At 38.6% G+C, this 27,160-nt stretch overlaps 1 protein-coding gene across 7 annotated transcripts in view; it reads left to right on the top strand.

Moving 5' to 3' along the window:
* CAPRIN2 (caprin family member 2) overlaps window positions 1–27,160 on the top strand; it is a 48,928-nt gene that overhangs the window by 1,651 nt on the left and 20,117 nt on the right. For all 7 annotated transcript variants that reach the window (XM_063308174.1, XM_063308175.1, XM_063308172.1 and 4 more), the window contains exons 3-8: window positions 3,445–3,531; window positions 3,958–4,196; window positions 5,668–5,750; window positions 9,541–9,693; window positions 18,328–18,371; window positions 22,705–23,409. In XM_063308174.1, coding sequence (XP_063164244.1) covers window positions 3,445–3,531; window positions 3,958–4,196; window positions 5,668–5,750; window positions 9,541–9,693; window positions 18,328–18,371; window positions 22,705–23,409 — 1,311 coding nt within the window. The remainder of the gene's footprint in view (window positions 1–3,444; window positions 3,532–3,957; window positions 4,197–5,667; window positions 5,751–9,540; window positions 9,694–18,327; window positions 18,372–22,704; window positions 23,410–27,160) is intronic.

Below are 27,160 nucleotides of genomic sequence, written 5' to 3'. Positions count from 1 at the left end.
ATGCCTGCATCATTCAAGGTCCGCCTGTCAACTCCAAGTTGCCCACCCTATTGGTAACCTATTATTTACTGAACTTTAGTTTGTTGTATTAATCTAGTTGACTGTGCTTAGCCTGTTGAAGGATAAAGTAGTGACACTAGGTTCAAACAACATGCTAGGCAACAAACTAGCCAACCACATTTTAACCCAGCATGTTTGTGCAAGCCATAGCTTATATAGAAACAAGAGTGGTGGACATTGTAAGTAGAATGGGCCCGTCTCATCTGCTCTTATAGCCTGATCTTATTTCCTGTAGCATGGTCTGAGAACCTTACAGCCAAATAATAACGTGCTTCTGTGTGTTTTAAGAGATTTCAAGATTTAAGATACTTGAGCAAATTTGGTTAATCTGGATGTATTAGCAAAATGAATTGCCATGATCTTTTGAATAATACCATAGTGCAGACTTTTCTAACCTGATACCTTTCAGTTGTATTGGGATCACAACTCCTAAAATTCCTCAGGTAGCATAACCAAAAATAATCTTAACACATTTGTAGGATTCCATGGGAGGCAGAATTAATGTTTTTGTGAGGGAGAATTTGTGCTAAGGAGATTTTCTGAGTTGCATTGCAATACTTTAAGTTATTGTAGGAGGAGACGTATGCTAGATGATACTTGCTCATGTTATTACAGTGCAAATGAAAACATACTGCTTGTGATATGATATTTTAATGTATATTGTTGTCCTAAACATACTATTTAGTTGATATTTTCCTAATTGCATTGATACAACTCTTTAGAGGTTAATTCTTCTCTTTTTCTGTTTAAATGTTTGAAACCCGATGCCAACTAGGTCATGCAGAATCTATTTTGAATTCATAATAGTGATATTGATAGAAGCAAGAAAGTTAGGGATCCACTAAGTTTAAATTTTTTCATGTACTGTGGCTCAACAAAGTTGTCTATTAATGGAGAATTGTGGCTGATCTAGGACTAAAGTATAAAGATGAATTAGGAAATTTGGGTTAGTATTTCCTGGAGTTACATTCTTTTAAGTATTGCTAAAATTATAAAAGCATATTCTGATAGAAAGGAATGATCCTATTTAGACATGTAAATCAATTTGTATTCCAGTTTGTTGTGGAAATTACTACTTTTATTAAATTGAATATTTAAAGATCTAATATTTTAAGCCACTTAAGGGTTACTTAGGTGATTGCAGCATAGAAATTGGTAAATAAAAACACAGAAAAGTTATCTCTACTTTGGTGCTACTTCAGCCATGAAATAACATCCATTATATCTTTTGCAGAGAAATTAAAAAGTCAGATTGAAGTATATGAAATTGTATATATTATTTCCCACAAATATGGCATGTATTAGGGCCAAGCATGCTTCAAAATTAATTTGGAAGAAGTATTTCAAGCCCCATGTGAGTCTAATGCCCCATCTGTTATTTTAAAAAGGAGCCTTTTTTTTCCAGGACTATGAGTGAGTCTGAAAAAGGTTGCAGCTGCTTTAAGATTTGAATTAAGTTAATGAGTTGATTCCTTAAAGCAGCTGCACTTCTCCTTTCTCTCTTGAAAGCCTGAAAAACTCTGGGTTTTTTAAATATGTGCTGCTATGGAGTATGAAGTAGACACACTCAAGTCTATGTCATCCATGTACCTTTTGTTTGCCTGAGTAGTATCTTGGGATACTTGTATCTCTAAACACTTCCAATATAAATGATAGTATCAGAAGTGCCATAGCTGGAACTTTGGTATCTTAGGGAACATTACAAGTATTTTGACATATATGCTCAGCTGGTTGTTCCGGTGCAATTCAAAAAGATGGTTGTGACTTACAAAACCCTATCTGATTTGGTATCTAGGTACATGCAAGTCTGCCTTTTTCCTACTTGAATCAGCCTGTCCAGGGTCTTGCTCATGGGGAAGCTTTTGGCTATACCCTATTTTGCTCAAGTAAGGGGAGTGGAGCCAGGAAGCACTGTTTTTCAGTTGCTGCTCTGGCCTTGTAGAATACTCTCCCATTAGAATTAAGGCCTGCTCTCACCCTATTTAATGTTCTAGAAGTTACTTAAAAGGGACTGTTCTGAAGAGCATTTAGTGAACAGTTGTCATCACCGTTTTTACTCTACTTTAAATTTATATTAAATTGATTTAATTTGCTTATGTTATTTCTTTTGATTCCTGATTTTGTAATTATATTATTTTTCATTACTATTAGAATTATCTTTGTATCTTTGTAAATTGATTAGTTATTTTTAATTTTGTTTGTACAGTACAATAAATACAGTGGGTATTTTAGTTTTTTTAAAATTTGTTCTGTAAAATGCTATGAATCTGTATTGATTTGGTGATATACAAGTGGAATACAATAAATGCTAGTGCTAGAAGTTCAACTCATTTTTCATGATGGAATGTGAATAAAGAGATAAGTATATTGAAACATTTAAAATACTTAAAGGCATCTAGCCATACTTCAAATAAAGGATTTATGTCAATTGCTAACATAGTGATAGCCATGTTTTCGTCTTCCAGAGGAAGGAGAAACATAGCCTGCATGGTGAAGGAATCTATAAAGAAATAAATTGACCAAAATTAGGATTGCTGCTGTAATAATCATACATTGATCAATATAAGAGATGGAAGAAATCACTTGTTGTATTTCTCTGATGCAGTTAAGGGGCCCCTTGGAGATACCTGCCACATTAGAAATGGAAATAATTATTTTAAACTGCATTATAGACCACTGAAAATATGATTAATTTCTAATACTTTAGAAATATGTAATCTTTGTTTTACTTGACAAAGCTTTATTATAAAGTCATTTATAAACTTTATATGTGGTATATACTCTTAATGCTGTGTTTATAATGATGTATGTTCATGTGAGGATCTTCTACCAATCCCATTTGTTTAAACAGTCACAAATGTTGTCATAATTCTTAAAATGTTGCTTAAGCCTCCCTAAGGTTTAATGGTGGTTGTTTAAGTTTGATTTTATAAAAGTAAACCAAAGTCGTCTTTCAAGTTAGAACTATCATAATTGCTGGGGTGGGGGTGTTTCATCTTTTTAACATGATGTGGAAACCTTATTGTAGAAAATAATTCATGGTCTCAAATATGAATCTTGCCGAGATCAAAATATGTGAAAAATCTTTATTCTAATCAATATAAACAATAGAATGCTTGTTTTAAAATGAGATGGAATGTTGTATAAGCAAATAAATTCAAATACCTTAAGATTGGCTGATTTTTCACTTGTGTTTCATTTTGAGTGCAAGCCTGCGGCAGAAAACATTTTGTTTCAATGTGTGTACTTTGCATAGTAAAATCAAGTCAGTTTTAATCCATACAAGCCCATGCCATACATTTATTATATTTGAGGTGCTACAAGATGCATCTTGGTAAACTTAGATGCATTATAAATGAAGAATAACAAACTGACTAATTGCAGGAAGCTGTTGAAAAATATGATGAAGTCATACATAACTTGGAGTTTGCTAAAGAACTTCAGAAGACATTTTCTGGACTAAGTCAAGAGGTGAGTAAACCATGTTATTTAGAAATAGGTGATTAAGTTGGCTCACTAGAAAATGTGTGAGGAGTTAGGTTTTTTTGCTATTGCTAAAATAGTCACTGACTTGAATTATGCCTCAGCTATGGCAGAGGAGCTGCTTCTGACCAGTCATGGTATGTAGGATGTTTTTACTGTGTCTGCAAACAGTCAAAAGAAACTGACATACTGGCTCACTTCTACATATGGCCTATATTGCTCTGATGTAGGATACTACTCTGATAATTAGGTGTTGGTGTTTGTAAAAGCTTGAAATATGTAACTTGGGAAGTTCATCTTAAATGAATGTGATGGAAATAATCATTGACTAAAGGTATTTTCCTGAGCTTCAGTTTATTCATTGTTTCGACCATTTATGAACCAACCACCAATCTGTTCCTCACATTGTTACAGCTGCTGAAAGCACAGCGGAAAGCGCAACGAAGGGAAACCTTAATGAAGCTTGAAGCAGAGAAGAAAAAGCTCCGCACAGTACTGCAGGTCCAGTATGTGCTGCAGAATTTCACTCAAGAGCACGTGCAGAAAGACTTCAAAAGTGGCTTGAATGGTGCAATATACTTGCCTTCTAAAGAATTAGACTACCTCATTAAATTTGCAAAATTGACATGTTCAGGAAGAAATGAAACTGTTAGGTAACTTTTCTTACTTTACCTTCAAATCAAACAAAACTTGCAGTAGCATATTGGAAACATGGTTTCAACCATTGAGAGTTTGTCTTGTTGGACTCAGTTTTGGGAACCCCTTCAGGATGAAGCCCGTTAGTGTCATCCCTGGCATAGTTTGTTTCCTTTCCTTGGAGAGAATGAAGACAATGATTTTTTTTTCTGTGTGTATTTTGTGCCTCACTTCTCCTTCTGTGTGGCATAACTGTCAAGCAAGAGCAGGGGTTATTTGCTCTTAGCTTGCCCTGCTCTGGGACTAATGGGCATCACCTTGAGCAAAAGGTAGATTTTAGTGGGCTGTAAGTTTTGGTTATCTTAACCTTTCAAACCTATATGAGGACAACCTGCATATTTCTCTGTACGAATGCTATAATATATGCCTTTAGGCTAAGCAGGGTGCCTGCGTACTCAGTTGTCTTGACAAGGAAATTTAACATAGTACCAGGGGAAACAAATTTATTTTAGTAATATATGGGTTATTATGACTAGTTTGGGACTTACCAATATATCAATTTGTTACTTGTAAGTGTGACCTTTAAATTAACCAGTTCTGCTTAGAACTATGTAGTATAATATTTTTCATTCAAGTTCATATTGAAATCCAGGTTGATGTGCCTAATTTTAGAAAAATATGATTTTCCTATTAAAATGTTGTTTGAAAGCATACCTAAGATGTAGTAATTCAAGTTCAGTTAAATTCTCTTGGACTGGCATATATAAATGGGCTCTTTTCTTTTATCATAAGGGACGCGGTGGCGCTGCGGGTTAAACCGCTGAGCTGTCGATCGGAAGGTCGGCGGTTCGAAACCGCGCGGCGGGGTGAGCTCCCGTTGCTCGTCCCAGCTTCTGCACACCAAGCAGTTCGAAAACATGCAAATGTGAGTAGATTAATTGGTACCGCTTCGGCGGGAAGGTAACGGTGTTCCGTGAGTCATGCTGGCCACATGACCCGGAAGTGTCCTATGGACAACGCCGGCTCCAAGGCTTTGAAACGGAGATGAGCACCGCCCCCTAGAGTCGGACACGACTGGACTTTACGTCAAGGGAAACCTTTACCTTTACCCTTTCTTTTATCATACTGCTATCAAATACAAAATCACTGTTTCAGGCAAAATATGCATTATTTCTAAGTCTTCTGAAAAAAAATTGAACCTTGTTTTAGTATTCATACCTACCGAGGTGGCAGCAAAACTTACTAAAGTCAGGAAATGGGATTGGTGTACTTAGCTGGAATGAAGCATATGGAAAATTTTTCAATCACTTCATTAATTGCTTTACTTTTCCAAGTCAAAACCTGTTGCTGGCTATAGGTTACAATGTATTGTAGACATTAGTATACAGTAATATGAAACTGACACCTTAAGTGAAAATTAATTGCAAACTTTTTTTAAAAAATTGCTTTGAAAATGTGCTTTGTATTTTTTTTTCTTTTGGCTTTAAGTGTTGAAGACCAAATGGAGCAGTCATCACTCTGCTTCTGGGACCTGCTAGAAGGCAGTGAAAAAGTAGTGGTTGGGACGACCTGTGAGTAGATGTTAATAGAAACAGCCTTATCAGATGTTCTGTGTTGTGTTAGTGGGATCTGGCTTTAGAGTTATTACTATTCAAGTAAAATGCAAATCTGAGATTTTGTTTGTTCGTTCAGTCGCTTCCGACTCCTCGTGATTTCATGGACCAGCCCACGCCAGAGCTTCCTGTCGGTTGTTGACACCCCCAGCTCCCCCAGGGATGAGTCCGTCACCTCTAGAATATCATCCATCCACCTTGCCCTTGGTCGGCCCCTCTTCCTTTTGCCCTCCACTCTCCCTAGCATCAGCATCTTCTCCAGGGTGTCCTGTCTTCTCATTATGTGGCCAAAGTATTTCAGTTTTGCCTTTAATATTCCCTCAAGTGAGCAGTCTGGCTTTATTTCCTGGAGGATGGACTGGTTGGATCTTGCAGTCTGAGGCGCACTCAGAATTTTCCTCCCAACACCACAGTTCCAAAGCATCTATCTTCCTTCTCTCAGCCTTCCTTATGGTCCAGCTCTTGCAGCCATATGTTACTACTGGGAACACCATTGCTTTAACTATGTGGACCTTTGTTGTCAGTGTGATGTCTCTGCTCTTAACTATTTTATTGAGATTTGTCATTGCTCTTCTCCCAAGGATTAAGGGTCTTCTGATTTCCTGACTGCAGTCAGCATCTGCAGTAATCTTTGCACCTAGAAATACAAAGTCTTTCACTGCCTCTACGTTTTCTCCCTCTATTTGCCAGTTATCAATCAAGCTGGTTGCCATAATCTTGGTTTTTTTGAGGTTTAGCTGCAAGCCAGCTTTTGCACTTTCTTCTTTCACCTTCATCATAAGGCTCCTCAGTTCCTCTTCGCTTTCAGCCATCAAAGTGGTATCATCTGCATATCTGAGATTGTTAATGTTTCTTCCAGCGATTTTAACTCCAGCCTTGGATTCCTCAAGCCAAGCATGTAGCATGATGTGTTCTGCGTACAGGTTGAATAGGTAGGGTGAGATGTTTTTCTGAAACTCCCTGGCTTTTTCCATTATCCAGCGGATATTGGCAATTTGGTCCCTAGTTCCTCTGCCTTTTCTAAACCCAGCTTGTACATCTGGCAGTTCTCGCTCCATGAATTGCTGAAGTCTACCTTGCAGGATCTTGAGCATTACCTTACTGGCATGTGAAATGAGTGCCACTGTTCGATAGTTTGAACAGTCTTTAGTGTTTCCCTTTTTTGGTATGGGGATATAAGTTGATTCTTTCCAATCTGATGGCCATTCTTGTGTTTTCCAAATTTGCTGGTATGTAGCATGCATTACCTTTACAGCATCATCTCGCAAGATTTTGAACAATTCAGCTGGGATGCTGTTGTCTCCTGCTGCCTTGTTATTAGCGATGCTTCTTAAGGCCCATTCAACCTCACTCTTCAGGATGTCTGGCTCTAGTTCACTGACCACACCGTCAGAGCTATCCCTGATATTGTTATCCTTCCTATACAGGTCTTTCGTATATCCTTGCCACCTTTTCTTGATCTCTTCTTCTGTTAGGTCCTTGCCATCTTTGTTTTTGATCATACCCATTTTTGCCTGGAATTTACCTCCAATGTTTCTAATTTTCTGGAAGAGGTCTCTTGTCCTTCCTATTCTATTGTCTTCTTCCACTTCCGTGCATTGCTTGTTTAAAAATAATTCCTTATCTCGTCTGGCTACCCTCTGGAATTTTGCATTTAATTGGGCATATCTCCCCCTATCACTGTTGCCTTTTGCTTTCCTCCTTTCTTGGGCTACTTCTAGTGTCTTAGCAGACAGCCATTTTGCCTTCTTCGTTTTCTCTTTCTTTGGGATGTATTTTGTTGCCGCCTCCTGAACAATGTTGCGAACTTCTGTCCATAGTTCTTCTGGGACCCTATCTACTAAGTCCAGTCCCTTAAATCTATTCTTCACCTCCACTGCATATTCCTTAGGAATATTAGTGAGCTCATATCTAGCTGATCTGTGGGTCTTCCCTAATCTCTTTAGTCTGATCCTAAATTGTGCAAGAAGAAGTTCGTGATCTGAACTACAGTCAGCTCCAGGTCTTGTTTTTACCGACTGTATAGATGTCCGCCACCTTTGGCTGCAAAGGATGTAGTCAATCTGATTTTGGTGTTATCCATCTGGTGAAGTCCATGTATAAAGCCGTCTCTTAGGTTGTTGGAAGAGAGCGTTTGTTATGCAGAGTAAATTTTCTTGGCAAAATTCTATCAGCCTATGTCCTGCTTCGTTTTGTTCTCCCAGGCCATGCTTACCTGTAATTCCAGGTGTCATTTGACTGCCCACCTTAGCATTCCAGTCTCCTGTGATGAAAATAACATCTCTTTTAGGTGTGTTGTCCAGTAGGTGCTGCAGTTCCTCATAGAACTGCTCTACTTCAGCTTCTTCAGCATCTGTGGTTGGGGCGTATATTTGGATCACTGTGATGTTAGATGGTTTGCCTTGGATTCGAATTGAGATTCTATTTTTTTGGATTGTATCCAAGCACTGCTTTAGCCACTTTACTATTAATTATGAAGGCTACTCTATTTCTTCTGTGGTCCTCTTGTCCACAGTAGTAGATCTGGTGGCCATTTGATGTGAAGTGGCCCATTCCAGTCCATTTCAGTTCACTGACGCCCAGAATGTCTATCTTTAATCTTGACATCTCACCAATAACCACATCCAATTTGCCCTGGTTCATAGATCTTACATTCCAGGTTCTGATAGTGTGTTGATCCTTAGAACATCGGATTCGCCGTTCACCACCAGCACTGTCGGCCGCTAGCCATCCTTTCGGCTTTGAGCTAGCTGCGTTATTACATCTGGGGCTAGTTGAACTCATCCTCTGTTCCTCCCCAGTAGCATTTTGACCATCTTCCGACCTGGGGGTCTCATCTTCTGATGGTATACCAACATATCTCTGGTTGTACTGATCCATTTAGTTTTCACGGCAAGAATACTGGGGTGGGTTGCCATTACCTTCCCCAGGGGTCACATTTAGTCTGACCTCTCTGTCATGACCTTCCCGTCTTGGGTGGCCCTTCATGGTTTAGCTCATGGCATCATTGAGGTGCTCAAGCTCCAGCACCACGACAAGGTAACGATCCTTTGCTGAAGAAAGCTGAGATAACAAGTTTTATTCCGCTCCATAACACATCTCTACATAGCTTGGTCTTTCCTTTCTCTCTGGGGAAACTGAATTTTGCGAGACTTTCAAATGCTGAGTGCTTAGGGCAAGGGTTTCAATCAGACATAAAAGAGGACCTGATTAGAATTGTGGGATTCCCTAGTATCACCAATGGTACCCATTGTTTATACCAGTTTTAACATCTATACATTGTCTGTGCTAGATAGGATATTTAGTTTGTGGAGCAAATTGAGCTTGGCGCTCTTGTGTTAGGGTATATTTTCTTGAGAACATGGTCTTGGGATATGCTAGTCTCTTCTCAGTTACTTTGTGTTCTCATTTGGCTTAACACTGGATCACACATTTTGTTAATCTGCAATATGATTCATTGGGTTTTTGCTTAGCATGATGTGGAATCCATCCATTATTGGAAACTAGGCCATTAGGGCTTGTTCAGCAAAGCATGTTTTGAAATCCTGGCTTAACATTGTCTGTAATGGGTGTGATAGTTTTCAGTAATGGGTGCAATACCATTTGGGAAACCCTGATTTAGGTAACTGCAAAATACATGGCACTAATGTAAAACAAATCTTTATTTTTTAAGATAAGTGGCTTTTGCCAGCCACAGTTCTAAAATTCTTTAGAAATATCACTCAACATTGAACACCTTTTCTTTTAGATAAGCATTTGAAGGATTTGTTATCAAAACTATTAAATTCTGGATATTTTGAAAATATTCCTGCCCCTTGCAACATACCAGAAAAAGAGGAATTGAAAGAAGTGCCTGAAAAAACAAGACAGTTGTCAAAGGCAGAGTCTGTCAATGAATTGGGTAATGTATACATTTAAATCTTAAATTCTTACATGGTTGACCTTGTCTGGGTTTTCAAGTTAAGCTGGTTTGGCCTGGTTAGTACTTGGATGGGAAACCACCAGGAAATATCAAGGCTGTAAGCAAGACTGGGAAATTAAAAATGTCCCTGAAGAAGGCCAACTATTCCAAAGATATGGTGGTGTCGGTGAAGTCATCATGGGCCACATTTGACTCAAAGGAAACACCATTTAAAAATCAATATCTCTAGCCTATAAGCCTTTGTAAAAATGCACATGTCACTCAGGGACAATATCTGCAGAAGTATACCTTTGTTCATAAAGCCAAGATATGGGTTAGGGTCTATACTTTGCACATAATACATTTGCAGTTCAAATTAAAGGGCTCCAACAACAGTATGTTCATTTAGTTTGAATTGTACAAAATTACAGGTTGAAATTGGTTTGATTGCTTTGATGTTGGTAACATAGTTTCTTAGCTGATTATCCTTAAATGATTCCGATTTGGTCATTTGCAGGCAGATGGGCTATATCTGTAGGTAAAACTAACTCATTTCTTAAAATGACGTACGATTGTCCAAACTAGGCCAGTGTGGTATATAACTTTTTTGTCTAGATAGCTGTTTTTGAGGATTTTTATGTCTTCTTTCAAATCCTCCTGTAAACAAGCTAGAAATGTGTGTGGTAAATTTTAGACATCTAGGGTTGCAAATACTCAAAAAATTGTTGTTAGATTAATTCAAAACATAAAACTTATTTCCCCCCTCATTTTTTTTTTCTGAGAATTTCTCAAATTCTATCTGGCTTGGTGAACCTTTTTCCATTGATACAAGTCAAAAGTTAGAGTGGTAATTACTTCTCTGAAATAATAGTGCTTTTAATAATTGGTGATACCAATTATTAAATCTGTATGGTTATAGCAGATTTGCTTAGACTGTTTGCATGACAGGCTAAACCAAAACCTAGCCTACAATGTGTTGCCTAGTATCATGTCAGTCCAACCTGACAGAACTAAGTGTGTAAACTGCAGTTTAGCTGTTCCTGGGAAAAGCAAGTCCTGCAAACACAATGATGTTTCTCACTTCTAAATGATCAGATTAAAGGCATTATGTAGATTTAAACCCCAAGTATGGCAATAATAGGATATACCAGACCATGTGAGTTAAAGTTTCAACTTCTGGGTTGTGTCTCCAGCAGCAAAGCAATTGAATTTATCCCTTATTAAATATTTTCTGTAGTGAGATTGTTATATATATATGTTTTATTTAATATCAAAAGACTAATTTTGTGTTTTTAACACAACTTTCCACTCATTTACAAGAAGAGTACTTTCAAGTGTACTTTCCTCAAAGTTTTCAGAAGCAGGATTAGTTGCATCAGATTCCTTTAATTTACTATTAAATCACTACTGACTTGGGAACTTCAACTGATTCCTCCAAAAGTTTTAATAGTTCCAGAACTATGTTCAGTCCCACATAGTTCAAATAACAAATATTTAGGCCAAAAAATACTCTGAGGTAAATCAAACTTATTTAAATTAAAAGTTTTAAACTGTTTTAGTAGAGTTAAGTTGGTCCAAAATAATGAGAAGACAAAGTTGTGGGAAAAATTACTTACTGGCTTTTTTTATTCTGAAGTTATTCCATAATAAGAGCTTTTCCTGGCTAAAAGATCAACATATCTATAACAAAATATTTTCTATATTTCTGTTTCACATTAAGTCAGGCAATTGAGCTGATCCCTAAATAAACAAGGATCTTGAAACCTGGCAGAATTTCAGTGGAGTCAAATAATAGCTTTAAAGTTGGAGCAAGGAGAAGCTGAATTCTGAAATTATTTGTTGCAGTCAAACCTACAATAAATATTCAGTAATATGCCTTAAAGTGTAGAAAAGTTAAATCCGCCTTTCCTAATAGATTACCATAGGTTATATAATGAAAGTTTCTGGGAATGCCCCTGAGAGAGGTAACTTCATCTGAAATAATCTGAGGGATTTCAGATAGGAAGACTTTAAAATGTAAATTAACCTTAGAGTTATATTTACTTTAATCACATTTATGTTAATTTAATTACTCAAACTAGGGTATACTTTCATTTATGTCAAAGTTGGGAATGAGTTCAAATTTGCCAGTTGAGAAAGCTCCTTCAAAATCTCTATAACTTTAAACAAAGGGATTTGAATACCACCTAAAATCCTAACCTTAAGCATGTCTATATTTTTATTGAGATCCAGTGCCATCAACCCATTTTACTTAAATTTATAGAGTAACTAGTCATGGTAGTTAACTCAATTATTCATAGTCATAGAATTGGAAGTGGCACTTACCTTTTAGAAGCCATGTGACGTTGCTTATGTAATATTTGGCTACTGATCAATTACAGAAAACATCTTGAAATTGTATGTTGTAATGAACATTGTCAGTTTGATGTCCCTGGGCTTTAATATTTTTGTTTTTATCTGTCATAGTGTTTCTTTTAATTAGATGTCTCATCATTTCATGGTTATACTCACCATCACTATAAATTTTTGAGCCTATGAAGGTAAAGTCTGTTTTAATTTCTTCTTTGCCTACTTGTGCTGGGTTGGCATTACTTGTTTCAGTTTTTTAAATTTTGAGCAGCAACCAATTATTGCGCTACTTCTTTCACCTTCAACAAGAGTTTTCTTAAATCTTTCTTGCTTCTAGGAGAGTGGTATATACGGCATATCTTACTCCAGCATTTATAATTCCAATTTCTATTTCTTATTCAGAATTTCTCGTGATATATTCTGCATGTCCTATTAAATAGCATCATAGTATACATTGTTGGCATGCTTCTTTCCCAATTTTGAGCCATTTAATTTTTCCATTTAGTCAGTGGTATGGGTATAAGCTAGACTTATATATTTCTTATCCTATGCCTTTAATTTCTTATGTTAACTATTACTTCCTTTCTGTATGACATTGCTTGCTTTGAAAGGGAACTGAATGCTGTGTATGTATGTTTTCAACTTACCACCATTAGTGATAAGACACGTACATCTGTGTAGTTCAGTTTTGTTTTTTTAAAATCTTGTTCAGTTACTGGTCTCCTGAAAGTACAATAAAAGTTAGTATGCTCTTTTTTGCCACAATTATAACATTGTCTAGAATTGGCCAGCTATTTGTTTTTTCTATTTTTTTTCCTCTGCAACTATTTTCTATATGTTTCCTGTGTTTCTAATTTTCTCTAGCCTTCTTCAAATCACTGTTCATCAGAGTTTCTAAGCTCCTCCTTCAGGGTTTTCAGTCAGGCAAACATTTCTGCCATTCATGCCCCACTGTACTGGTGCTGCATAGACTTAAGTTTTTATGTTGAAGGTTGAATTTACTGTTACTGTTGCTTTTCTTACCTATTCTTCATTTGGAAGTATTTTAAACTGATTGTATGTAATTCTGTTTCCCATTTACTAATAGGGCAAGCTGATTGTGAACAATTAAAACTTTTTAGCAGTAACATTGAATAGGCTATATGGGATATAAGTTATTTTTCTTTAAAGAGACATATCAGCAAAACTGTTCCTCATGTGTAATTATAGAGTGTTCTTTTAGCTCTTTGGCTGTCTTCCTTACACGGCAACTGCTGGTCAGTAGCTTGCTGAATCCTTTCTGAAGATAAGATCCACTTTTGCCCTCCTTCAGACATTTTATATTTTGCCGTTCTCTAGAATTTTCAAAAGCTAATAGTGACTTGGCCAGACCATCATCAAATTCCTTTACAGGGTGCAGTTTTACTTTTCTGGGTGCAGTTCACCTGCCCCTAGAAATTTGAACTCTGGCTGTGTTTCTGTCAGTCTTGAGCTGGCATCCTGGTCCTTCAGTCAGCACTTCACATTGTCTGGTAGAATGTGTCGTCTTCTCAGTGACAACTGACCTAAAATAGGAGTTCAGTAGGTCTGCCTTTTTAATTTGTTGCCCTTTTTCTATCTTCACTGAACAGTTGGCATAATGATCCTTATTTCTTCCCTTTATTTTAAATATATTTGATGTCTTGCTTCCTCTAATCTCAAGAATTTTGACATTACATTATTACTTTTTCCCTAAAATTCTACCATTTTATCTTATAAGTCTACCCTAGTGGCTAAGTGAAGAATACATGATCCTCTTGTACTTACCCTGCCCTCTGAAGGAGAAAATTGTCATCAAGGCAGGGTCAGAGTTTCCTAGTAGAGATTATCTCCCAATCAGTGTAATTAAAGTCCCCATTACTACTACGTCATGCCTCTTTGAAAGAGGAGCAGTTGTGTGAAGCCAGTTCCTGGAGAAGCTGCTTCCAAACATGCCCCTTTGCAAGCGGCTTCTCTAGGAACTGGCTTTGCACAAAGGGGCAATAATAATCTGGTTCCTTGGGAAGTGGCTTTCAAAGAGGCTTGCTTTTGCCAGCTTCGCACAAAGGGGCAATAATACTATTTTTTCCCTTTTGCACGAAGCCGGTTCCTGACTTCCCCATTGGCTGGCAGTGGGCACAAATAAGAATACGAGCCAATGGGGAAGGCAGGAAGCAGTATCCCCCAATGGGAAAGGGAAGGGGCTTTGCTCAGAGAGCCATGTGTAGGAATCAGTTTGCTGGAGAAACCGCTTGCAAAGGCGCCTCCTTTTGCCAGCTTCGTGCAAGTGGACTTCTTGGCGTGAAGGGCCAGGCTGGGCACGCCTTGTCAGCAGTGGAAGCAAGAAGATGGCAAGGTGAGGTGGGGCAGCAGGGGTCTTGGAGTGCAAGGTGGCTGGGACTGGGCGGGGGTGACGGTGGCTTCCCAGGGCGTGGCCAGCAGCCCTAGAGCTGCTCAGTTCTGGGGTTGCTTGCTGCCACACAAGGAGAAAACATAAATTTAGAAATTACACATTAGGGATTGCATAAAGCATGTTAATCCAAAATGTAAAACTTCAGAGAAACCTAAAGTGAGTCAAGACCTGTTCAGCAACTTCCAACATACCATATCAAATGTGTTCTCAGAATCTGAAGTAGTAACACTTGCTGGATTACAGTATGTCTATTGAGTTAGAACAGTTCATCAAATAAAATCTAATACTATTAGAATCTTGATGGTCTCATATAAATCCATCTTGAATAAGACACAGAACACTTGGGAGAACAATTTGGAATGAATCGAGTCTATCCAGAAGTGCCTGGCAGTGATTCTTAGTTCCCCACCCCACCCCCCAAAAAAGATGGGGATTTGTATATCCACTCTGAAATTAGTGTTTTCTCAGGGTAAGGCAGTTGTCTATCAGATAATGCACAACAAGCTATAATACCTTGCTTCTACAAAATTCTGTGGGGCCTTTACTTTAGAACATTTTAACATGATACCTTCAGCCTTACTGGAAGGAAAATACCAATGTATCCACTTTACAGAAAGGCTTTGTTCCTGTCATTCGGGAGCTGTTGAAACTGGATCATGTATTGCTGTACTGCTGATTTTATGATGAAATTTATTTACCTGCATTTAATTCCACTTCTAAGTAAGTTTTCTAGCAGATAAGACAAATTTTGAATTTCATTTCTTGCAGATCATAACAAAAGTCTAACTTTCAAAGTTGCCAAATTCTGTTTCAGAGCTTGTATCATTAGCAAGCAGATAGGGAAACAAGACAGCTATTATTGAACTGACTAAAACAAAGGATATAATTTGGCAACTCTCATTTTAAACTATTCTGTTCTGTGACTGAGTATGTTGTCTCTACATTTTTACAAAGTGGTTTTATAGTGTAATGATTAGTCCTACAGTTGAATCAAAATTATTCAACTCCCATTGCAAATCAGGTTGATTGTCAAAGTGTACAGACTTTCAGCTGTTTGCAATGAACAAATCAAAAGCAATTGAAATAGCTCAACACAACAAATGCTTCAAGTGGTGTCCCCAAAGTCAACTGAAAATGCAACTTATAATGACTTCTCCAGTCTCAAAATGATTCAACCCCTTCATGGCAAGCATCTTCAGTACTTAGTAGAGCACCCTTTTGCTGTTATGACCTGATGCAAACGAGATGCATAGCCAGACACCAGCTTCTGGCAGCATTCCTGAGGAATCTTAGCCCATTCCTCATGAGCAATGGCCTCCAGTGCAGTAATATTCTTGGGTTTGCGTGCTGCAACCGCCTTCTTCAAATCCCACCAGAGATTTTCCATGGGGTTCAAGTCAGGTGACTGTGATGGCCACTGTAGAATCTTCCAGGACTACTTCTGCATCCAAGCCTTAGTGGAATTTGAGGTACGCTCGGGATCATTCTCCTGTTGGAAGGTCCAATGACGCCCAAGCTTCAGCTTCCTTACAGACGGCATGATGTTTTCTCCTAGGATTTCCTGATACTTCAATGAATCCATCTTGCCGTCCACACGCTGCAGGTTTCCAGTGCCAGAGGATGCAAAGCAGCCCCAGAGCATCACCGAGCCACCACCATGCTTAACTGATAGGCAGAGTATTCTTTTCAGCGTATGCTTCATTCTTCTTCATCCAGGCATACCGCTGATCCATCGGGCCGAAAAGTTCCAGTTTTGTTTCATCGCTTCACAGAACAGAATCCCAAAACCTCTGTGGCTTATTGATATGATTTTGAGCATCTTGGAGCCGACTTTTCTTGTGCTTTTGGGTCAGTAGTGGTGTACGTCTTGGAGTTCTGGCATGGGAACCTTCTGTGTTTAGTACGCGCCACACTGTGCTCACTGAAACTGCAAGTCTCTTGCAGTCACTCAAGGGTTTCTCTCCACCTGCCTTCTCAGAAATCTGGTTGCAGCCATTGACAGCTTCCTTTTTCTGCCCTGTCCAGGTAGTGTAACCACTGTTCCTTTATCTTTGAACTTGCGAACTATGCTTCTAACGGTGTCTCTAGGAACATTCAGTGCCTTCACTATCTTTTTGTATCCTGTTCCTTGTGTGAAGGGCGATCTCTTCTCTTACCTTTTTGGAACATTCTTTCAACTTGGCCATACTGTATTTCTAACATGCAGTCAAACGTGACACTCAACAGACCCCTAGCCAGTTCAGGTATTCCATGTGTTCCAGCTCAAGCACACCTGGTGCAACTAATGAAGCCCTTGATTAGTTGCATCAGGTGTGCTTGAGATAACACCTGTTTTGCATACGGTATGTGTGCTGTTGTGATGGATTCTATTCAGAGGGTTGAATAATTTTGAGACTGGAGAAGTCATTATAAGTTGCATTTTCAGTTGACTCTGGGGACACCACTTGAAGCATTTGTTGTGTTGAACTATTTCAATTGCTTTTGTTTGATTTGTTCACTGCAAACAGCTGAAAGTCTGTACATTTTGACAATCAACCTGATTTGTAATGGGGGTTGAATAATTTCGATTACAACTGTATTTACTTGTTTAGCCTTCTAGTACTTGAATTTTATTACTCAATTTTTTTTCTTCCTTTTAACTGGATTTTTAATGTATTTCCATCCAGGGTCTATAAATTCTATTAATAAATATACTTTTTTCATCAATGGCCATAATAAATGGATTTTGTTTTCAAATAAATGAACAGGTTTTTTAAAATCTAGAATTAGTAGTTGGTTTCCCATATATATCCAAAATAGAAGATGCTGCAGAGCATTACTGAATTCGTTTAAATAAAAAATAGTTCTTAAGATTTTGTTACATCTTTTCAATATTGTCTGGTTTTGAAATTTCCCATACCAAAGACAGTAATTTAATTAAGTTCCTCTTAATCTGAAAAGTCTGCTATCTCCTATTCTGTCCGAATAATAACATTTTCATTCAACAAAGATAAATTCAAACATTTAAAATGTTTTTAAATTGTCAGATAGGGATATAAGTTTCACAGTTGTGTGGTCTGCTGTTACAGCATCTGTGTCATATGCTTCAATTTTAGATACAAAAGAATGAGAAATGAAACCCAATGTTGCATAGTGTTTTCGGGTGTTGGATTATGTCTGGGAAAACACGTTTAAGTGTTTGAAGTCATGAAAGCTTCCAGAATAACTTTAGGCCAGTCACTGTTCTTAATTGATCTCACAAGTTGTATGTTAGGATGAAATTGAACGAAGAAATATGGTGCACATTGCGGTCAATTCCCAGGGATAAAGTATGGTCAGAATCTAATAATAAAATGGCTGCATTGTTTGCGTATGATTAGACATTCATGGTGCCCTCCTCATGCATTTTTAGGATTCAGTAACGTATGAGGAACATAGCAGTCATAAAGCATTGGTAGGAATCTGCACATAATAAATAAGCATATATACAAATCTGCAGAAGGTGTTTTGTCATCTTCTGTCCCTTAGAGATTCATTGAAACATACATTTTGACCAAGGTTTCCCAGACTTATACATGCAACTGTAAGAATATGGGTGCTTTGTACTAATATAAATGAAATAATGCACATTACTAACTTGGAGCAGGGAACAGAATTATTGTGGTTTAAGCCAGTCAGTCTAAAATCTGAGGCTGGGTTCATACCTTACCCTAATCTGTAATGTGGTTGGTTTGATTTTGGCTTAATACATTGTGTGAACTGAGTCAATTGTGCCTAAATCAAATTATGGTTAACAAACTAAGATTGTGTTAATTAATTTCATTCTCTGCACACAATTACAGCACTCACTTGTACAAGTACTTGAATTCAAGTTATTTACTTTTTTTTCTTTCTAGAATCTCAAAGACAGCATGTTCAATCCGAAATACAGCCTCAAGAAGTAAGTCGCTATATTGTCTGCTATAGTAGTAGTGTTACACTTTTGCAAACAGGTTTCAGTATTACTTTAACTATAAGCTTTGCATAATACAAGATCTCTTCGGGAAGCTCTGCTTGAAGAATTTCAAGTTCCAGCAAAAGGAATTGTCGGAGATGACTTTAGATCGTATCATTCTGTGAAGATGCAATGAGATTGTGTTAAGCTTTCTCTGATCACTGGGCTTCCCTCACCAAACTACTACCACTTGAAATGATGAGGTGGTTACTGACTTCAGCTTGTGTTTGCTAAACAACCTTTTTTTTCCTTCAGCTGGACTCATAGGAACAAGGTCAAAAGAAGAAAAATGTCTCTATTTCTTGAAAAATATCAGGGCATCATACATCAGTATTTGGTAATCTGGAGAGTCCTAAGTCTTTTTGAGGCATATCACCAAATTACAATTGCCGAAGAGACAAACTGGCAGGAAAAATCTCTGTGTAAAATAATTATTAGAAATTCACACCAGCAGAGAACACACAAAATGAGTATTATATTTAAAGAAAAAATAGGATTCAGAAAGCACGTTCAAACAAAGGTAGACACATCCAAAATGTAGATTGAGACTCAAACCCAAAATAACTTTGAACAAAATAGAGTACAATATAAAATCAAAGTTCTGACCTGCTCTGATTACTGACTACATCGGTGAGGCTTGGATTCCTTCCCAAGTCCTGTAGTGTGTTTACATTCTTTTCTTCCTCACAGCTAGCTGCTGCTTCTGGGAAGATTCAAATAAAAATATTCAAGCAAACTCCTTCCTTGCTATTTAATCTGGAGGTGGGAAGAGTCATGTTTACTTATTTTGCCAGCTGGCCTTCCTGGGTTTTCTTACTAGATAAAGGATTAGGAAACAGGTCATTTGTGTGTGTATTCTGGTTTAACAGGGAAATCTGTCTGCCCCAGGTAACGTCTAACGATTGGATCTTTTAGGACATATTGGAGAAATCTATTAATGTACCTATTCTAAGTTCTTGATCCAGCTTGTCAAACTTTAGGTTAACCAGTCTTAATTTTCTATTGCAAAAAAATGTGCATATGTTGTTTAAGAAGCTAAAGCAGACAATTCAACTGAGATAAATTTGTACAAATACGTGATTTGACATTCTTAATCAGTAAAACAAAAAAATTTCAATACTTGGATAAACTAGTAAAAGGAGTTCATTTCAGTAGATCTGACAGAACGGTATTTCAGTATTCTTTTAAACAAAAACAAAAGGAAACTAAATTGATAGCTTCCAACAGTGTCTTTCAGCTAATAAAAAGTGTTTCTGCTTGCAAAATACACTTTTGTTATTCACTGCATTAATTTACTCCAATTCTCCATGAAGTGTCCATAGTCCTCTAGAGCAATGTTGTTTAAACTTTTCTCTCAGGACCCCTCTCCACTTTTAAAAATTATGGAGGGCCCCAAAATAGCTTTTGTTTGTATGGTTTATAGTTATTGATATTTACTATATTAAAAATCAAAATTGACACATTTGCTGCTGCTACTGCGCTCATGATTGTTGGATGGGATTTTAATATTTTTCAATGTGGGCTGGCAAATAATTTTGATTTTATGGACCCCTGAGAGGGTCTTTGGAGGCCTCCAGGGTCCTTGGACTACACTTTAAGAAATACTTCTCTAGAGATTTATCTTAAACAGCTTTTTAAGGGTCATAGGGAGTGAGTAAGGTAGACTGGAAAAAGTATACCAGCTGTTTGAAGTTATGTTGCAATACTTAATGTTTGGAAAGTAAGAATAATGTACTATAGTATTATAGCAATAAAATTAATAGTAAATGGACCTTGATATTTTTAACAACCATTTATTAATTTTGAGGAATAACAAACTAAAAAAAATCTCTGTAAAGAATCAATAGTAAAATGGGTATTCATAACACTGTCTTCTTCAATAATGTATTTGCATTATGAATTTTGCCACTGGACTGGAAATTGTAAACTGGTTATAAAACTGACTCATTTTTATTTATCTTCTCAGTATATAGAATAAGCAGGAATTAGGCTTTTATACCTTAGACAATGTTAAACTTAAAATTTATTTAAGGTTTATAAATAAAGATGTTAAAAGGAATTTTTTTTATTCCTTTCATATGTTTCCTTTGAATATTTTCTAAACATTGATCAGTTCCTTTAACTTTATGCAGAAGATGGAGTATAAGGTGTCAAATATAGGAATTGAAGGCTGAGCTGATTGTTTTTCCTCATTTCAGGGAACTTGAAGGCATCAACTCAGCTTAATTTTGAACTTAAATTTGGTAGTCACAGATGCTATTAGAGTGGGGTGGGAAATGAGCCAATCTGAAAGACAGTTACTTGGCACTTTTCATTAAGCAAATCATGTTGATGGAATTAAAGTCCCATTCACTCTGAGGCACTGCTTCAGGGAGTTGGGAATGTCTTGAAGTAATGTGTTGTTCCCTCTTCCCCCCGCCACCCTAATCCAGCTTTACCAATCTTCCATCTTTCTAGGGGAAAAGGCAAAGGGTTAGTCCAGTTGCAAGATATAGAATTTGAAAAGTGGGGGCTCAACTGAAGTTTGCATGGGTTGGCTTTGCAGGCTGATTTCAGCTCACAAATTAGAGACTAGACATTTCCTGAACCTGCATTTCCTTATACCTCTAATTCTAGGTTTTAATAAAGAACAATTACAGAGTTGAACAAATATACTAAAGGCATGCTTGCTAGATATTTTTCCTTCTGCAGATGGGTCACCAGTTGTGTCTAAATGGACATCTCTTTACCATTTGGGAGCTTGTATTAGAAGCAGGCTTGGGGAAATGGTAGGGAGAAATATTTATACAAGGGAATTGAAAGACTAGAGAGAACAGGAAAGATCAAGTCTCATATAACGTTATCTCTTAGTAGCTAAAGAGTTGTCCAGTTGAGTGCCATTATCCTATTCAAAATATGATATATTTAAAGAAAAAAATAAAAAGCAAAATTGTCCTGATCCTATTTCTATCAGATGCATAAATTTAAAATAACCTCAACACCCTAAGAATGAGATGAACATCTGACTGATACTGTACATACACTTCTTTAGTTAATGCTTCTTCGCTTGTCCATATGTGCTCCGTAGCTAATTTCTTCAACTGCAATTTGTTATAACAACTTATTGTAGTAAGTAGTCCTAACAATGCTGTCTTATATGGGATTAGGTTATTGCAGGATTATGGCTATTTTAGATACCAATGTCTTGCAAGTAGATGGTTTACTTAAGAGGTAATCTGTAGATTTACTAGATTTTTATCTTCCACTGAACCTAAAACAGCTGGTTCTTAGGTGGCTTTCTATCCTTGCCAGAATTAGAGCAGCTTAACTTTGGACTGGAAAGGATACTGTTTCCATGGTTACTAATATGTCTTCAGACACCTCCCTTGATGCTTAATAGCTCCCTGCCACCTGCCTTTGACATATTTTTAATTAAAAAATTAAAGGGGAAGCCAGTTCGTTGCAAAATGTCAGTTTTTAACATCTTTATAGGCAGTTTTGGAAAAAGTGTGTGGCTCTAGCATCTGTGGGTTAAACCGCTGAGCTGTCGATCGGAAGGTCGGCGGTTCGAAACCGCGCAGCGGGGTGAGCTCCCGTTGCTCGTCCCAGCTTCTGCACACCAAGCAGTTCGAAAACATGCAAATGTGAGTAGATTAATTGGTACCGCTTCGGCGGGAAGGTAACGGCGTTCCGTGAGTCATGCTGGCCACATGACCCGGAAGTGTCCTATGGACAACGCCGGCTCCAAGGCTTTGAAACGGAGATGAGCACCGCCCCCTAGAGTCGGACACGACTGGACTTTACGTCAAGGGAAACCTTTACCTTTACCTATAGGCAGTTTTGGAAAAAGTGTGTGGCTCTAGCATCTTGTTTTGAAAGTATGTTTACTCTTCTTCCCCCAAATGTAAAAGGAGAAGGCAGAGAGCATATTTGGGGGCAAGGGGGGAGAGGTAAGTTTGGGTTGTAGAGAGCAGTCTCTTCAGTCTGTTTTCTGGTAAGTGGGTAAGTTTTTGACTGGCCATACCCACTTTGGGATTAAGTGTTCCTTCAACAGCTGCCATTTTATGAGAGTACCATGATGTGCTCTAAAATTTGGAAATGTCCTCATTGGCCACAAAACATGCCTCCCCTTGTTCTAAACCATGAGCTAGGGATTCTAACTTCCTTCCTTGTTGCTTTAGCAATAAGATACATGCTTGCAGAAGCGTATTGACCTCTCTGATGAGAATTACTTTGCACATCAATGCAAATTACACTAAATAGTCGGCTATTGCAGTGAAGTTTTTTTTTGTCTATATAGTTTCTCAATAGGCGCTATTTGCCTGAGGCAGACTGTACTGTCAAGCCTGAAGAATCCAAACGCTGGGAAATAGAACATGCTATAAAAAGTGAACCCCCCAAATCCTGGGAAATGCTTGTTGATATGGAAGGAGAGGAACAGAAAAAGCAAAACCTATTGGAATCCGTAAACCAGGAAGGGAAGAAGCTGGAACTTTCACGGCCTTGGGAATCTCCTCTTAAAGAGGTTGATGATCATAAGCATGATGTTCCAAAGCCTTGGGTGGCACCAGTTAGAGAAGAGCAGGCCTCTTCCAAACCCTGGGTAACAAAAGTGAAGGAAGAACAAGAACAAAAGCAGGAAGGTCCCAAACCTTGGATAACAAAAGCTAAAGGAGGATTGGAACAAAACCAGGAAAAGCCAAAAATATGGGCGTCTCAAACCAATGTGGAAACTCTAAAAAAAACAGAACCTGTGAAGCCTTGGGATGCGTGTGTCAGAGAAGAGGTGGAACAAAAGAAGCAGCAACCTGAAAAGCCATGGGTGGTGCCTATAAGAGAAGAGGCTGAACAAAAATCTCAGCCCCCAAAAGTTTGGGAAGCATCTGACAGATCACAGCAAGTGATCCAGCAGCCATTACAGAATCCTCCTAAGATTTGGGGAGTTGAGAATCTCGCACCAAAGGAGCCGACTGAGCTAAAGAAGCCTGACGTGGAACCAAAAGAAGTGAGTTGGTATAAATAATAGTATCTAAATTAGTGTGCTTTGCTCAAATTATTTTGCTTACTGAAAGGTAATTGCTTCTACACCTGTTGTTAGTATCTGTTGGAATCTACTGTTGATAATTCAGTGGTTTTTCTATGCAGAATCTGGGTTGAAGAGAAGGAACCTTGACTCTTCATACTATGTTAATCCTAGGACTCTTCCAATGCCCCTAATGATGTAGCTGCCCTGAGTACTATTTAAAGTTTAATAGCAAAATTAAAATAACGGTCTAGTTTTGGCATAGCAGAAAACCATAATTTTCTGTTGTATGCCTAAAATCTGCTAGTCCACTGCCCTCTTTCTTCCTGATGCATAGCGGGAAGTAGGATCTTTAGATTCTTTTTCATTACATTTGAACTTTGAGAATTGCAGTTTTCTATTTCATTTAAAACTTAGACCAGTAGTTGTGTCTAAAAGCAGTAGAGATATTTTTTATTCACATGGGAACTTCATAACACACACGGGATGAAATTGTGGCTTTTATGTTGAAACTTTTAATATATTACTGATATATAGGCATTGGGATGAGTTTGTATAGTTATGTTAGTAGGGTTGTCACTAACCATGTGATTTCTAATTGATTAAATTTGCTAAAGAATAATCAGTTTTGAATTACAAAGCAGACCTTTGTGTACTTAGACATATATTTAGGATAAAGTGGGTAATTTCTGAGACGTTCAACCTTGTATGAGAGAAAATAAATATATTGAACACTTATTTCCTCCCCCATTATTAGATTTGCCCAATAGTAACATTTTAATTTAGAAGGTTTTAATTGATTTTAGTCATGAGAAAAAAGATATATTTCACCCAAGACAAAATTTCACTATTGTATCTTTTTTTAAAAGCTGAGTGTATATAAACAATTCTGTTTCATAGATACCATTGCCATATAATAGGTAAGCTTAGTTTCTCCTAGTGAAACTAAGAAAAGTAAAAGCTTCTAAGAACAATATCATGCAGATTTTAAAAACGTAAATTTAAAAGATGGGAGATAAAAGAGGGAGCATATGGAGCCCTATGCTTGGGATAATTCTGTAAATTGGCAGGAGTCAGAGGGCCCACAGGGAATGCAGGCCTGATGGCTCTTACCAGTTCTGCGTTCTGTGCCCCTGCCTCCATTTCCAGTTTCTGGTTGTCAAGCCTTGAGCAGCTCTGGACTCCACCTGGTGGTGTGAATGTTAGATCGGTCTGATAAAGCTCTGGACTTCACCTAGTTTCTGAATGCTAAGTCGGTCTGATAAAGCTCACTCATCTGGGATTTAAACCTGGATGAAAGGGCCAATCTGGCATGCATTACTGAAACTTGGTTTTGGCCAAGTGCCCCTCTCGAAAATGTTCCTGGACAGGTTTTAGGTTTTGTACCAGACACAATCCCAGGGCTGGGACAGGAGGAGTCGCTATAGTATTTTGGGATGCTTTGAGGATTATAATGGGTGCCACTCCGCAGATAGCTGAGGATGACTCTGCTTGTAAGGCTGGGCCTTAGAGATCGGTTGGGATTGCTGCTACAGTACCAGCTTCCTTACTGCATTTCTAGATTGGGAGGCTCTACTCACAGTCACTTGTGCTCTAGTCACCTCTCGGATGGACTACTGTAATGTGCTCTACGTGGGGCTGCCCTTGAAATGTATCTGGAAGCTTTAGCTGTTGCAAAATGCGGTGGCACAGGCAGTTATGTATGCTTCAAGAACTGCACATACTACACCTCTGCTTTGCGAGCTTGCATTGGTTACCAGCTTGCTTCTGGGTCCAATTCAAGGTGCTGGTTATGACCTTTAAAGCCCTATATAGTATGGAACCAGGTTGAGGGACTGCTCCCCACTCACATTTGCCCGGTCCCATCAGGTCTGGCAGGAGAGGCATGATGTGGGTCCCATCAGCTAGGCAGTTTTGTCTGGTAGATCCTAGGAGGAAAGCCTTTTCTGCCATAGCCCTTCCTTGTGGAACATCATTCCCCCCTAAAAGGTGAGGCTGCCTCCAACTCTGTTGGCCTTCCAGAAGGCCCTCAAAACATGGTTTTGTCAACAAGCTTGGGGATCCTGTGGTAGAATGGAGCCTGTTGGATGGTTATATGATCGTTAACTTGGTGCTCTCTCTGTATGCTGGCTGCCATTTTGTTTTTTACTTTGTTTTTATTTTTAATTGTGGTTTTACTGTTTTTTTTAATATATTTTGCTTTTATGTATTTTGTTTAATTATGTGCGCCACCCAGAGTCACTATGTGAGATGGGCGGCTATACAAATACAATACATAAATAAATGGCAGCTTCCTTGCCTGGGCTTCTTGATGCTGTCTCTGGGTTAGCAGTACAGTTCCTCAGGCTTATGGTCCTCAGGGACATCAATCTGTCCTCCCTGGGTGTAAACTTAGACACAGCCTGGGATTTTGTCCGCCATGGCAACCATGGACCAGACTCAGTTTATTGCAGGCCAACCCGTGGGAGGGGATCGAATGTTAGACCTGGTTTTTGTCTTGGAGTTGTGGCAACGTGACCCACAGAGAGGGTACTTTACCATCAGTCCCTTGTCTTGGTCAGGGATTGACCCTGGAGTTTACCCGACCATATTCCCACACCACCATCTGTGGGGAAGCTGGGCCTATTCAGTCAGCCCACTGAAGCCCAGTGTACCCTATCCTGTTTTAGAGGGAGTTAGGGGTTTTGGTTTGATACACAGTTTGACTGAGGCCTGGTTGCTGTTTGGAATGAGGTGATGATGGTAGGTTTAGATCAGATTGCGCCCTATGCAGACTCTCTCTGTGCAGACCCCAGTTTGCCCCTGGTTTACAGAGGACCTCCAGAGGCTGAAGTGGCAGATGAGATTCCTAGAGTGCTGCTGGAGGAAAACTAGGAGTGAATCTACCTAGACACGGGTAAGAGCCCATACTATGGCCTACCTTGTAGCAATAGGAGTGGTGAAATGTACTTATTTCTCTGCTTTTAGTGCATTCTCCAAGTGTTGGCTAGTGGCCCTGTTCAAACAGACTTGATCCCTCCTGAGTCAGAAGGGGACAGGGAGAATCTGAAGGATTTCCATGAGGATTATTCTCAACACTTGGTGGATAAAATTGCTTGGATTCGCTCTGAGTTGGACTCCAGCTAGGCAAGTCCTATGGAGCTGACTGAGGCACAATCTTGTGATGTTAGGTGGGAGGAGTTCGATCCTGTTACTCCTGAGTGCAGAGGATCCTTGGCACTGTGGTTGTGGCCACCTGTGTTAGATGCCTTTCCTTGTTGATTAAGGCCTCCAGGGAGGGGCCATGCAGTGATGAATGCTTCCTTGAGAGAAGAGGTGGTTCCGTTCACTCTGAAGAAAGCAGTGGTCTTCCCTCTCCTCAAGAAATCATTACTGGATCACACAGAACTGGACAATTTTCACCAAGTCTCCAGCCTTCTCTTTTGCTTCCTCTTTCTCCAAAGGGTTCCAGAGGAAGCAGTTTATCTGGACCTCTTTTGGTCAGGTTTCAGAGTTGGATATAGTACTGAGACAGCTTTGGTTGCCTTTATCGGTGACTGCTGGTAGGCTCAGGATGGGGATAGTGCATCCATCCTAACCCTTCTTGATCTCTTGGTGACCTTCAGTACCATTGACCATGGTATCCTTCTGGACAGGCTGAGAGTGGGGTGCACTGTTTTACGGTGGTTCTCCTACTTCCTCTGGGGCCAGTTGCAGTTGGTATTGGTGGTGGTTGGGAAAGTAGTCTAGTCTG

Source organism: Candoia aspera, chromosome 7, assembly GCF_035149785.1.
Source record: "Candoia aspera isolate rCanAsp1 chromosome 7, rCanAsp1.hap2, whole genome shotgun sequence".
NCBI classification, from domain to species: Eukaryota; Metazoa; Chordata; class Lepidosauria; order Squamata; family Boidae; genus Candoia; species Candoia aspera.
Note: the sequence above shows the minus strand (reverse complement) of the source record. Positions and strands in the feature narration are given on the sequence as shown.